Source organism: Terrapene carolina, unplaced genomic scaffold, assembly GCF_002925995.2.
Source record: "Terrapene carolina triunguis isolate 2854851 unplaced genomic scaffold, T_m_triunguis-2.0 Scaffold33891, whole genome shotgun sequence".
In the NCBI taxonomy this organism is placed as follows: Eukaryota; Metazoa; Chordata; order Testudines; family Emydidae; genus Terrapene; species Terrapene triunguis.
This window is the reverse complement of record NW_020698242.1, coordinates 13,181,154-13,194,112: the sequence shown is the minus strand read 5'-3', so window position 1 is coordinate 13,194,112 and position 12,959 is coordinate 13,181,154. Positions and strand designations below refer to the sequence as shown.

The 12,959-nt window shown below is 51.9% G+C and overlaps 1 protein-coding gene across 2 annotated transcripts in view; it reads left to right on the top strand.

The window, feature by feature from the left end:
- The window catches only part of LOC112103473 (ankyrin repeat domain-containing protein 11), a 219,070-nt gene extending 213,174 nt beyond the window's left edge, over positions 1-5,896 (top strand). For both annotated transcript variants that reach the window (XM_026663675.1, XM_024195270.2), the window contains 4 exons: positions 1,709-1,807; positions 1,921-2,064; positions 3,359-3,451; positions 4,677-5,896. In XM_026663675.1, the coding sequence (XP_026519460.1) occupies positions 1,709-1,807; positions 1,921-2,064; positions 3,359-3,451; positions 4,677-4,862 (522 nt within the window). In that variant the 3' untranslated portion in view covers positions 4,863-5,896. The remainder of the gene's footprint in view (positions 1-1,708; positions 1,808-1,920; positions 2,065-3,358; positions 3,452-4,676) is intronic.
- The last annotated feature ends 7,063 nt before the right edge of the window (positions 5,897-12,959 follow it).

Below are 12,959 nucleotides of genomic sequence, written 5' to 3'. Positions count from 1 at the left end.
GGTTGGGGTGAAGGGGGCACAGGGCAGGGGTTAGGGGCTCAGGAGGGGGCAGGGGTTGGGGCGCAGGAGGCACAGTGTAGGGGTTAGGGGGCAGGGGTTGGGGATGAGGGGAGGGTGGAGAGCCCATGGAGGCCAGTGGCATCAAAATGCAAGTTCTCCCCGAGTGCCATTTTCCCTCCGGCCGGCCCTGAGCAGCAGATAGCTACTCTTCACTTCTGCCTTTTCTTTTACCAAGGCTCCGATGTGTGGCTGGCCAATGGGGTGACCCTTGGCAATGGGAACAGCTATTTCTCTGACAGCTCCACTGATGGAGTTTGCCACTGCAAATGCACCAATAGACTAACACTTCCAGTGAGGAAATATTGGCTCCCAGCCTCCAGGGGAGCTCGTTCTGGATTTGACTAACGAGTGAAATTCCATGTCCTGCTGCAGCTAATGGAGAATGCCGCAGTTGGTGGAACCTTCCTTTTCTACCCGGAGCACTGCTGGATTCTGTACAAGTGCCTGCGTTGGGAGGCTTTCACTTCGTTAGAATAAGCTTTATTGAAATAACATATTACACTGGGCCTCCCTTTGGGGAGTGTAAACCGTTTCCCTGCCTGAAACACAACACTCCAAGGATGTTGTTGGGAAGTGGTCCCACATTCTTACCATGTGACAGTGGTTCTAGTAGTAAGTGAACTGGCAGGAGACGTCTGGCAGTGCTCTGCCTGGTTCATGGGAAATTGAATTCTCTCCTCCAGCGTATTCCACAAGGAACGTGAGGAATGAGAACCAAGGGCCTGCTCCTGCAATGAGCTGCCTGGCACCCCGTTGAAATCACTGGGGCTCAGCACAAAAGTTTGTCGGCATCCCTCTTATGCAGGATCAGGGCCTGAATTGATGCACATCTTATCTGCTGTGAAATCATGCGCATTATGGGTGGCGAGTACACCTGTTTGTCCCAAAGAACAGCTGCCACCTAGCTTTCTACTCTACAAGGCCCCCTGTTCTCTGTGTGTGATTGGGCCCATAGCGTGAACAGGAAAAGACTCTAGGATTGCAGCCCAAACTCTGCTCTACATCAGTGTTGTCCCGTGCACACTGCAAACCCAAAGTTGTGTTGAAATATGGACACGCCTCACTGTGTGCTGCCCACCATGAGCAGGGACTCTGCTGCCCAACATGCTTCACATGTGCTCATGCCGTTCGTTCATCAGATGACCTCAAAGCGCTTCACAAAGTGTCTTTGTGACGCCCTGAAGGCGTGGGTGGGTGGGTTAAAGCATGTGGCGATGGAAGCCCCAGCCGCAAGAGCCGTGCACACCTCTGCATACAGAACCTCTTACCCTGTTTTGCATTCCCACACGCTGCCTGGTCACAGCTAGCCGTTGGGGATTGTCCTTTGCCTCCCACCTGCATGAGAAGGCTTCCTCCACTAGTACACTGGTACAGCTGTACATTGGGTGGCGTGAGCTCCGTCTCCCTGGCAACTGAATGATTTGGCAACACATCATCAGCCTAAGGGCGATAATTGTATAGTTGCACTCAAAGCCTGGGCCCCGGTGTAGCAGCTGAGAGCGCTGGCCCCGCTCCTAAAGGGACAGCAAGCTCCAAAGCAATTTCAGAGGGTGAGCAGCAGCATTAGGAACACAGCTCCATGCTGCTCAGAGCGAATCCAGCAGGTGTCCCCATTTGTAACGGTTTGTGCATTTCTGTGTGTCTGTAGATTGCCCCCCCTCCATCGCTCGCGGAACCCCTGAAGGAACTCTTCAAGCAGCAGGAAGCAGTGAGGGGGAAGCTGCGACTCCAGCACAGCATAGAGCGGGTAACGGAGAGCCGTTGGGGGATTCCTTCGGGGGCGAATGGTGCTTAACTTCCTTCACCTGAGAAACGAAGGGCACGCCTCACTCACTGAGTTACTTTCTCCTTTTTCCTCAGGAGAAGCTGATTGTTTCATGCGAACAGGAGATCTTAAGAGTTCACTGTCGGGCAGCAAGAACCATTGCTAACCAGGCAGTGCCCTTCAGTGCTTGCACCATGCTGCTGGACTCCGAGGTCTATAACATGCCTCTAGAAAATCAGGTCAGTGGCCATCTTAAGAGTGGCTAAATCTGTCTCGAAGGTCCGTTTGTGCAGCGGCCCACATGAGACGTGCTTTTCAGAGTGGTGGGTGTAGGGAGGCCTTAATGTGCTTCCCACCCAGGTACCTACAACTCCCTTCCCCCACGCACTGGTGTGATGTGGGAGATCTCACAGCATGTGCTGCTGTTGACTAATCTGACTCGTTTGCCAGAGGGTCCAAGTCACAAGTTCAGCTGTCCAGTGTGTGTGTGGGGGGCAAAGAAATGTGTCTGTGAATGACATACGGGAGCCAGCATTATATGCCTATTTAAAGCTAACAAAGGCCCCTGATCTATCTGCAGGCTGCAAAGCCCCCTCTCCTTGTGAGCAGAACCATCTGCACGTGAGAGAGGTTTATTTCGGTACGTTCTGTGCAGCTGTTCCGCGATCCCCAGTTGTGTTGCACAGAGAACAGAAATCTATGAAATGACTTTCTTAGAGAAGACTGGCTTTGAAAAGCAAAACTGCACTGCACAGCCCACAGAGATGGGCTTTTTTCCTTTGATTCCACGTAGTGTGGAGCTGGAGAAAGCTGAGAAGAACTAGCATAGAAAATGAGTCAGACTTCAGCAGCCTGTATTGTTGTTCAGCTTCATAAGAATTTAAAATTAGCTGAAGTGGGATAGAGCGATTACATTAGCACCTCCTGCTGGCCAGAAGCTTTGTAGCTGCACCACTAACCTGCCAGAAAGCTGTCATCTCTGTAGAAAGCACACTGCTGCATTGCAGAACCTGATTCCTGTGCTGCAGACAGTATAGTGGGATTCATTAGTGATCCAGCATATTGATCCATGCATCTGATTTACCTCTCAGCATTTCCCAGGACAAAAAGGAAAAAACATTATGGAAATCTCCATGTAGAAGACATTATGATCTGGGGCACAAGTTCAAGGACTCGGTGAGCTGCAGGTGTTCCGTTCGCAAAGGAAGAACTGAATGAGTTTAGTATGAACAGATTCTCAGCTCCAGCTCCATGTGGGGAAGGCAAGGAGGGGGCTTGTGTGTATAGCATCCACCACTCAGGCTGAAACCTCTAGCAACGTGCTGTGAAAGCAGCACAGAGCTGCATAGCCCATTATTCCTCCCTGCTGGTGCACTTCTGGCTACTTCAGAGCCACCACTCTTCTTTCTTCCAGGAGTGTGGTGGGTTTGTGTGTGTGTGGGGAGTGGAGGGGTTTGCACCTGTCCGATAGGGTATTTATTTTATTGATACGTTTTAACGGTGTAATTCCCCTTTGTGCTGTTCCCTGTGCAGGGAGATGAAAACAAATCCGTCAGAGATCGTTTCAATGCTCGCCAGTTTATTTCCTGGTTACAAGATGTGGATGACAAATATGATCGAATGAAGGTGAGAGCTGCGTGACCCTGCTGTCCCTTGGGGATTCCAGTGCACTGGGTTTGCAGCATTTCCAGGAGTCCGGAGCGGATGTTGCTAATCTGTCACCTGCTTGGGATTTGGTTTGGCGTTTGAAAGGTGAAATGGGGGGAGGGTTCCAGTCTCTCCCGTGCCAGTGGCTGCTGCTCCAGTCAGTCAGTCTGCAATTCCTACAGTGAGCCAGAGGCAGCTGTCCCAGTGCAAAGGCCCTAAACCCTGCTCTCCTGCGTGAGTCACTGCTGCTGGGCCCCTGGGGGGTTGTGCTTTCCAGAAATCTCTGCTACGGGCAAGGAGCCCCTGGGAGACAGCGTTGTGAGCAGTTCTAAATGCCACAGCTTGCAGTACACTCACCCATTCCCAGTGCCCTGCAGAGCGCAGTCCCTGCTGCGAGCTAGGCAAGGACAGGCAGATGGGGAAAACGAGGCAGACGGAACTGGCAGAGTAAGGCTGCAGCAGAATTCCTGACTCCGCCCTGTGCTCCTTCCTTCAGGCCACACAGTTTCCTCTTTTCCGTGCTGTTTGGGCTGCCAAGCAATAGCCAGCTTCTGCATGCTGTCTGTCTGTCCCTTAGAGAGATTTTCTGTCTAAGGTATTTCCATGGTCCCCGCACAATCTGTAATGTATTCATCCTCACAGCACGGCTTGCTGCAGAGCAATGCTATTGCCCCATTTCACAGATGGGAACTGAGGCACAGACACTTACCCTAGGTCACAGAGACAGAGCAGGGACTTGAACCCGGGTACCAGGCTAGTGCCCTAACCAGTGAGCCACCCCTTCCTCTCTTGCTTCCTTCATCTTTCCCGCAGAGGTGGAGACTGCAGGTCGCAGTGCTGCACATTGGTTGGGCCTGTATTACCATGTAAAGGTGACAGCCACTAGCCGAGCTGCAGCACTCAACCAGCACTTCACACTGGCTACCTCCAGGGCTAAAAATGGTTCTGATCTGGCCTGTTGTTCTGAGGTCTTACACCACCTCTGGAGGAGTGGGGCCCTCTCAAAATCCTGTTCGACAGACTGTTTTCCTTCCGCCAAGGACACCCAGTGTCTGCTGTGGAGTCTGTCCCTGGCTGGGAATGTCTGTCCAGCTCCATTGCCTTGCCGCCAGAGGGCAGCTGTTCAGTCCAGTCAAGTGATTGTTGTCTTGTCTCTTCTCTCCCATGAACCCCCGTCTCCGCTGGGCGTTCGGCTCTGGTGCAGACGTGCCTGCTAATGCGACAGCAGCATGAAGCCGCTGCCTTGAACGCGGTGCAGCGAATGGAGTGGCAGCTCAAGGTTCAGGAGCTGGATCCAGCTGGGCATAAATCCCTCTGCGTGAACGAGGTTCCCTCGTTCTATGTGCCGATGGTTGACGTCAACGATGACTTTGTGCTCTTGCCGGCATGACAATACAAAACCAGGAGACATTCTCCCTGAAAACTGGCAAGGGCGGGAGCCCTCCGAGGACGGATGCTCGAGCTCACGTTCATCCTTACCACTTGCTGATGAATCCCTGGTCAGAGGAGGAGGAAGCATCTATCGGCAGAAAACAAAACAGTAAGAAAAATAATTGCACTTTCTTCACGACGTCTCCCTCACTTCTGGACTGATCACAGCTACGCCAGGCAGCGGGAGTGGGGGAACGCATCTCCTTTCAAACCGGTTGCTGCAGCAGAGGGCAGCCAGCCTGCACACAGCAGTGAGCGTCTGAACGGACAAGGGGGAGAGAGACTGACGGAGGCAGGGAGGAGAAAAGGTTCAAGGACACGTGTATTGCAGAAGCTGCTGAGCAGGGCCAGCACCCATGCAGTTCATGTACGTGTGAACATGGCGATTTCAAGCTCTTTGTTTTCCGTTTGTCCGCAGAGCTCCTCTCGGAGAAGCGGCAGAGGAGACGGTGGGTTTTTTATATTTCTCGTTCCATCCTGGTTACGGCACAAATTAAAAGCAAAACTAAAAGAAAGCATCCCGCTTTCCCAGCTGCGGTTCTGGAGGCGCAAACGGCTGCAGCTCCGGACCCCGGACGCCTTCCGAGTCGTCCCCACGTTGGGATGAGTGAGGAGGCCCCTGGCACGTTATGCGCACGTGACTAGTACGGTGAGTGTCTACCGCGAAAAGGGGGCCGGAGAGCAAGGACTTTGCCGATCATGTTTTTAATGGAGTAAAATCCATGTGGTTTATATATATTTTTTTCCTTTAATCTTGGGCATTTCGTTTCTCTTTCTGAGAACATAACTTGAAAACACTACAGAGCCAATACTCATATAAAGAAAATTGTATCCCATAAATGCTGTACAGTTTTTATATACATTAACAATGTACTTTTGCTGCCTTCTAGATAATTTATTTTGCAACACATTACTGCACAGTTGTAAATAACTTATGTACTGTAACATCACTTTCAGTTATGTGTAAAGAAATAAATAAATTAATTAAAATTATCTTTGTATGTATAGTTCACCCTAGGCAGCACTTTCCCTCTCAAGGAAAAAAATAAGGGCCAAAATGGTGTGCAGTGTTCAGTATTTCAAACCTGTCTCCTGAGATTCAGGCCTTGCAAACTCACTCAGTCTGCAATCCGTGTTGTGGAGATCTCCAAGCGTTGACTTCTTCTTTTAACACAGTCTAGTTTTTTTCCTTTTCCCCCTGCCCTTTTGAGTTTAGTGGAGTATGAGACCACCTGCACAGATTCGGAAGCTGTGTGTCAGATTTAACGAGGATTACTTGGGGGGTGGGGACAGGGGAGGAAGAAGGGGGGATCCCACCCTGACACATGCTAGCTTGGGGCCTAGAGGAATTTAGAAGATGTTACTTGCACGTTTGGGCTGAGAGAGAGACAATTTACCCATTTTCTCAGCCTGAGCTGCTGTAATCTGGGGAGCCAGTGATTCAGAGCCACATGGCCTAGGGAAGGCGAGGCAGCCTAGCAGTCAGGTGGCGCTTGTAGCCATTTCTTCATTGTGACCAGCCATTCTAGTGCGCTGTTAGTATTGTGACTTCTGGATAAAGAAGCCAGTTGCTCTATAAGTTGTATGGAAATAAACCACCACAGCTGGGAAGGTAACCGTGAGGGTGAGCTGGGGCCGAAAGATGCTCTGGGGCCCCTGCAAGGCTGCAGCCATTGGGCACCCAGCACCACTTCGCTTGTGGGATCCTTTCTGCCTCAGTTTTCAGGGTGTGCTGAATACCCTGGCAGGTGTCTGAGGCATTAATACGCATGCTGGGGCCTAGCTGTTATTGAATCCAGTTCCATTGGCCCAGCGCTGCAGCAGTGTCCAGTCGTCCAGGGGTGCTGTGTGGATCTGTTAGCCCTTGCTCTGAGGATTCAGTTAGATGTGGTCAGCAGGGGACGTACTGTGCAGGGCGATGCACACATCCTCCTTGAGCGTTTTCTTACGGTGTTGGCAGGCAGGGCTTCAGGGCACTTCTGAGAAAGAGACGGATTTGGCTATTTGTCACGTGGCAGTCGGAATGAACTGCTGTTCCGGGTTAGTCAGGACTAAAGTGTGCTTGATGCAGACTAGCTGATCAGGTGGGGGGAGAGAAGGGACACACCCCTGCGTCCCACCGCCTGTCTGGAGGCCACCTTCACCACGGCACTGGGAACGCAGATTCCAGCCCGTCCTGTTCTGCGGCTTGTTCCTGGTGTTTGGGGTGTTGCACCCTCGCAGAAGCCAGCTGTCTGTCTCTGGTCTTGAGAGAGCAAAAGCTCTTCGTTGAGGAGCCCGAGCCTGGCAGGAGGCGTTCCTCGCTTGTGTGCTCAAAAACCACCTTTGGTACCACTCAGCCAGCCACAGCGAGGAGGGGTTGTCCCTGGAAAGGCTGGGGGGAGATTGCTCAGAATTAAGCCCTCTGGGGCATGGGGGTGTTTCTAGTTGTGTATTATTTAAGGAAAGATTGTCCTCTGGCTCCAGCTCAGCTGGGGGGCGCACTGCATTGTCTGGTTTGGACAGCCCCGGTCAGTAGGGAGCCGAGTGAAATTGTAACTTATGCTGGGTGGTGGCACCACGGACGGTTCCAGAGAGGATGGTATTTGTTGAATGTGTGGCTGTCAGTGGAGTAATAATGGAAACTGGACTTAATGCAGCTGGCGATGTTTGTACCCAAGCACAGACATACAGGACATGGCTGGAGGCAGATGCAAAGTGCCTCTTCCATGCCCTCTGGTCCTTGCTCACACCCATGGGCCAGCTCACTCCATCCTGTCTGGGCATGTCAGTCAGCCAGCCAGCCCTGCTCCCTTTGCAACTGCAACAACTGGACTCTTTCCGTCTGCAGTGTGAAAGTGACCCAGGCAAGATACTGCTAAAACACACTGGCTCACACAGTCCTGCGTGAAATGAACAGGAAACATGGGCACTAGCACAGCGGGGGGCTGGGGTGTCAAAATATAGGTACCCTGAGTGTGCTGCACCTCGTGCCCTGACGGGGGGTCCTGGACAGACACCCATGCACCTGGTGGCCTGTCACTTGGTTATGTTGAGGCGGTTTTTAAATGTTGCCAGGTGCATGTGCTAGGTAAAGTCCAATTCAGACACCATTTAAATTCCTGTTCAGCTTCCCCTCCTCTCCTGGTGCCTGAGCTGCTGTGGGAGCAGGGGAGGAGCCCTGAGTAATTCAATGTGAGGGCTGCCTCCAGTCTTGGCTTCACCTTGCCGCTCCGCTCCCCCGTCCTTTTCCCCCTACTGTGCATTTTGGGGTGAGCAGCCGAGATGACAAAGCTGTGGAGTCTGAAGCCAAGGCTCGCCCGGTGCTTTGGGACCTGGGCTGCTCACCCAGGTAACACAGCAGGGTAGGGCCGAGAGCAGCAGGAGGGGGAAGAGACAGGGCTGGAGCAGGGGGAAGTCCGCAGTGGAATCAGTCTCACGTTTAGCTAGTGGAGAAGCCAAAGCCGTGCTTGATCCCAGTGGAGGAGGGGCAGCAGTGGCAGCAGTTCTGGCACCTAGGGAGTCAGAGAAGCTGCCAAATTGGGCATTTCCCCTTGCTCAGCACTCTCCATTCAAATTCTCACTCTGTCACCCACTGGCTTTTTAAACAGCTGCTGTTATGGAGTGACCTGATTACTTGAGCTGGGAACCACACAGCCTTGCAGCCTGCCGGATCACCGCTTTCCTCCAGGCTGCTTCAGAAAAGCCAGTTGAAGCACATTCCTGTAAGGTGATTTTCCCCACTAACTTGTTGAATTAGCACCCTCGGCCTGTTGGGGGCTGGGATTCCAATTCACGGCGTCACATCACACGCTGGGATTGTTTTGGAGAGTTGGAAAGACAGGGCCAGATTCTTGGCTGGTGTAACCACACTGGCTTCTCTAGGCTTACCCCAGTGAGGAGTGAGGCTTATTGCATGCAAAGCTAATGAGGCGAGTGATCGGTCACAGCAACTAGTTTCTTCTGACTACATTGAGTTGGTGACTTAAGAAATAAAATCCCTAGCTCCCTTCCTAAGGCTGTACGGTGACATGGACAGGCTGTTCCCGGCCGTGTACAGCGTGGGTGCTCAGCGCCATCTCGCCATGCTGCTGTGGTGTGTCAACGGGAGCTTTCTCTCTGCCTGTGCTGGGCACAAACCTGTCGGGGGGTATTCCCGGTGACTGGTACAATGCAGGAGGCGGCTGCTCTGTGCTGGGGAATGTATCGATGGCCTACAGAGGGTCAGGATTTGTAGCACCCCTGGATGTATTCGGAATGTGTTTTTTATTTAAACATTGAGTCCTTTGTTTCCAGCATTTGAGCCCTTCTGCTGCTTTTCTCTTCCTGTCAGGGCTAGGCTCTGCCTGATGCAGTGGCTGGTTTTCTCCACTGGTATTGCCAGCTAAATTGCAGCACACGCTTTCCAAGCAAGTGGAGGGGAATTGCTGGCCAGCCAATTCTCCTGCTCTGTGGGGAGGGTACAGGAATGGTTTTCGTTCTCTAGAACACAGGAATATGGCCACAAATAACACTTCTTTTTTTTATTAATTTCAAGCCCAGTTCTTTCTGTTAAATAACCATCAGTTAATCTGTATAAGCATGGAGAGACCTTTAATCAGCAATTTAAAGCAACAATAGCAAAAGCATTGTATTATCTTTGACACCTGTGCTCCGTGGATTCAAGTCTCAACCGTGTAAATTTCCCTCCTTGTAATGCTTCTATGAGACTGTATATAAATGTAAATATCTCACAGGTCAATTCACACCCTTCTATTTGTACTAGTCCAACTTGCGTAGTATGTGGGGTCAAACAGCGGCAAGATTGCGTTGTCTGTAATGTAACAATGTCATTTTTTTTTACAATGTAGTTTGTGTACATATTGTTTGGCAGTGCTGGTGCTGCCGATGCCAGCGCTCTGCCGTGACACTGCTGTCCTTTCGCTGTACAACTTCCTGCAGACAGAGACAAAGTGATACAAATGTTATTTTCTACAGTTGCATGTACAGAGATGAGCGCCAGAGAGATGCTGTTGTCCCTCAAAGATAATGTTCGTAAATAAATTAAAAAAAAAAAAAAAAAAAAAGGAAGGCTTGTTTGTGAATTTCTGCCAGTTCATCTTCCCGAGGCCGGGTTTTCAGTTACTGTTTCACACCCCTTCAGCTTCACTGTTCCAGGAGTACCCAGTGGCTTCAGCTCCTGGCAACCATTCAGTGTCTGGGGCAGGGACACCATCTGTTTGTACAGCTCCCAGCACAATAGGTCCTCTGGGTACTACTGGAATACAAACAATCATCCCTCCACAGGGAACTTGCCTGGGGGAAAGTCCAGGCCATCACAAGGGTATGCTGGATTACTGTACCTACAGCCTGTATCTCCTCAGATAACCTCCCAACTACAGTCTCTATAAACACAGGGCCAAAAGCAGCCCCACTCAGTGGAGTTGCACCAGTTTAGGCCAGCGCTGAATCTGGCCCATAGTGACGATTCTGATCAGAGGTCTAAAAGGAGCTAGCTTAGTCACTGCTGTCCTGATCAGCAGCTCTGCCTCTTCCTCCCCTTCCCAAAACAGGTTTTCAGAAGGTCTTCTATGCAGCCAACCCACTACAGGGAAAGAAACCAAGCCTGGGATTAAGACCCATGTGGTCCCTCCTGCTGGTGCAGTGTCCTATTGGAGTTCCTTGAGCACAGCCACCTCTTCAAGAAGCTGCAGCTGAAACAGTCGGTGATTGCTGGACACACACAATTGAACCACACACCGAGTCAGTGTTGCACAGTTCCAACTGACCTCACTAGGCCACTAGGTGTCACCAGTGCTCCACACGAGCCCCCTGAACCTCCTGCTCTACAACACCGTACCCAGCTGGAAGCACGTTACCAGGCCATGCATCTTGCTGGACATGGACACTATGAATTTCTAAATGTCTCCCAGTCTGTAGCTATGGATCTTGAGGGGGCGGGTAGCCAGAAACAGAAGGTTTCTTACCTTATGGGAACTGTGATGCTTTTAAAATGTTTTGTCCATGTGGATCCCACTTATGGTCTGTATGTGACTCGTACACATCACTTATGGACCATCCACACGGACAAAGCCTTGAAGAACTAGGTAGAGCCTTCCCAAGTGTTCTGTGCAGTGGGATGGAGCAGCTGCAGTAAGAGACACGCCCCAGCCCACCTGGACCATAATCCCATTTCCTGCAGCTTTTTTAATGGATACAGAATGTTGAGATTTCACAACCCGGACATCTGTGGCAAGCCTTTTGTTACCAGTGCCCTGTTCTAATCCTGGCAATGCAAAGGGGAATCCTTTTCACCTCCCCTGCTCCTGAGACATCTCAGCGCAGGGGTTCTCAAACTGGGGCTGGGACCCCTCGAGGGGTCGCGAGCTGTTAGCCTCCACCTCAAACCCCGCTTTGCCTCCAGCATTGATAATGGTGTTAGATAAACAAGTGTTTTTAATTTATCGGGGGGTGGCACTCAGAGGCTTGCTGTGTGAAAGGGGTCACCAGTACAACAGTTTGAGAATCACTGTCCTAGAGCATGAAACCCCTTGGCAATTATTAGATTAAAATGCTCCATAATGTAAATTTGTGTTTTCCCCCTTCTTGGCACCCCCAGCCTTCAAATTGAGCCAGGGTTACAGCTCCCCACCCCCACGAGCTGCCTGGCTTTCCTGTTCTTGGGCCATTCCGAACTCCGCCTAGTTAGCAGTAAAGGTTTTCATTAAAGCTTGTGCCTCTGTTAAAGGCTTTTTACTCCTCTGTGCAGGGCCGCAGCATTGTCCCAGGAGAGATGACTACGTGCCGCTCTCCTGGTATTTTAGTGCCACTGCAAGAGAGGCTGGCAGGGTGCATAATCATGACCAAGCCTTTCCCCTCTATCATGCTCCCAGCCCCCCACCAGCTCTGGGAGAGAGAGAACCTTTCCCTGAACCAGGTAGACTTGCATTGCATTGTGGGAGGACAAACAGCGTCATGGGAAGGAACTCGGAGGAAAGGCAAACGCAGCAGGGAGGAGATAAGGCAGAACGGGAAGGGAAGGGCGGATGGATGTAAATATTAGTCAAGGTGTTCAGCAGCTTAGACCCGGTGAATGGTGCCAGGCTGCATTTTTATTGCAAAGTCCCACTGGATCTATTTAAACCTCTCCGAATCAATCTAGCTGTAGCACCCAATGAATTGTCCCCAGAGCCAAGCCTTAGGCTGAAGGCCTGTGTATGCTGATTGACCCAGCCTCTGCAAGGTGGGGCTTGGGCACCCCACACACCCCTCAACCTGCTGAGACCCACCCACCTGTGAACAGAACGCTTCGAAGGCTGGGAAAGGAGGAATTCAGCTGCTCAGCCTGCAGACTTTCACTTAGCACAGAGCTTCTCCCCGGGACAGCAAAGCTCGGTGCCCGGCCCAGGGCTGCCCTCTGCCCAAAGGAGCCACGCACCAGGGCCCCCTGGGCTTTTCCTTCCTCATCCATGAGCGTTCACTGCCCTTCCGGGAGCGGCAAGACCTCGGCAGCAGCACTGCGCTGATCCTGGGCTCTCGGAGGCACCCACCTTAAAGCGCTTACCTGGTGCCACATGTCCAAAGCCTGTTTGCAGCCCAGAAATTCAGGGCCACAATTGTTCTCAGAAGGTGCCAGCAGATTCTGCACATAACGGCCAGTGTGCAGTGCCCAAGCTGGCCCAACCAGTCCCTTCCGGTAGGTCCTACTCCTGCCAACGTATGTTGCCGTGAAGGCAGCCCAGCTCACCCGAGTACCAAGCAAGCTCCCCAAGGAAGCCTATTTAGATGGCCAGCTCTGTAGAGGGGGGAGAATCCATTGTGCTGGGCCTGGTACAATGGAGACCCCCTCTCAGCAGGGCTCCCTAGACCTTGTCAGACACATCTCGCAGTGTTCCCAGCACCCAGCTGCACCGATGAGGCAGCGCACGAAGGGGCGCCCCAGCCAGGCGTGTTCATGCTGGGCTTCGTAGAGCCCAGGCCAGGGAATAAAGCAGAAAAATGCTTGGAGGGTGCGAGCCAGTCCCCTTCCAGCCATGAGGGGCACCACTGAGATTCATTAGCGGTCTCAGCCCCATGGCGCTAGGCGCTGTACAGAAAG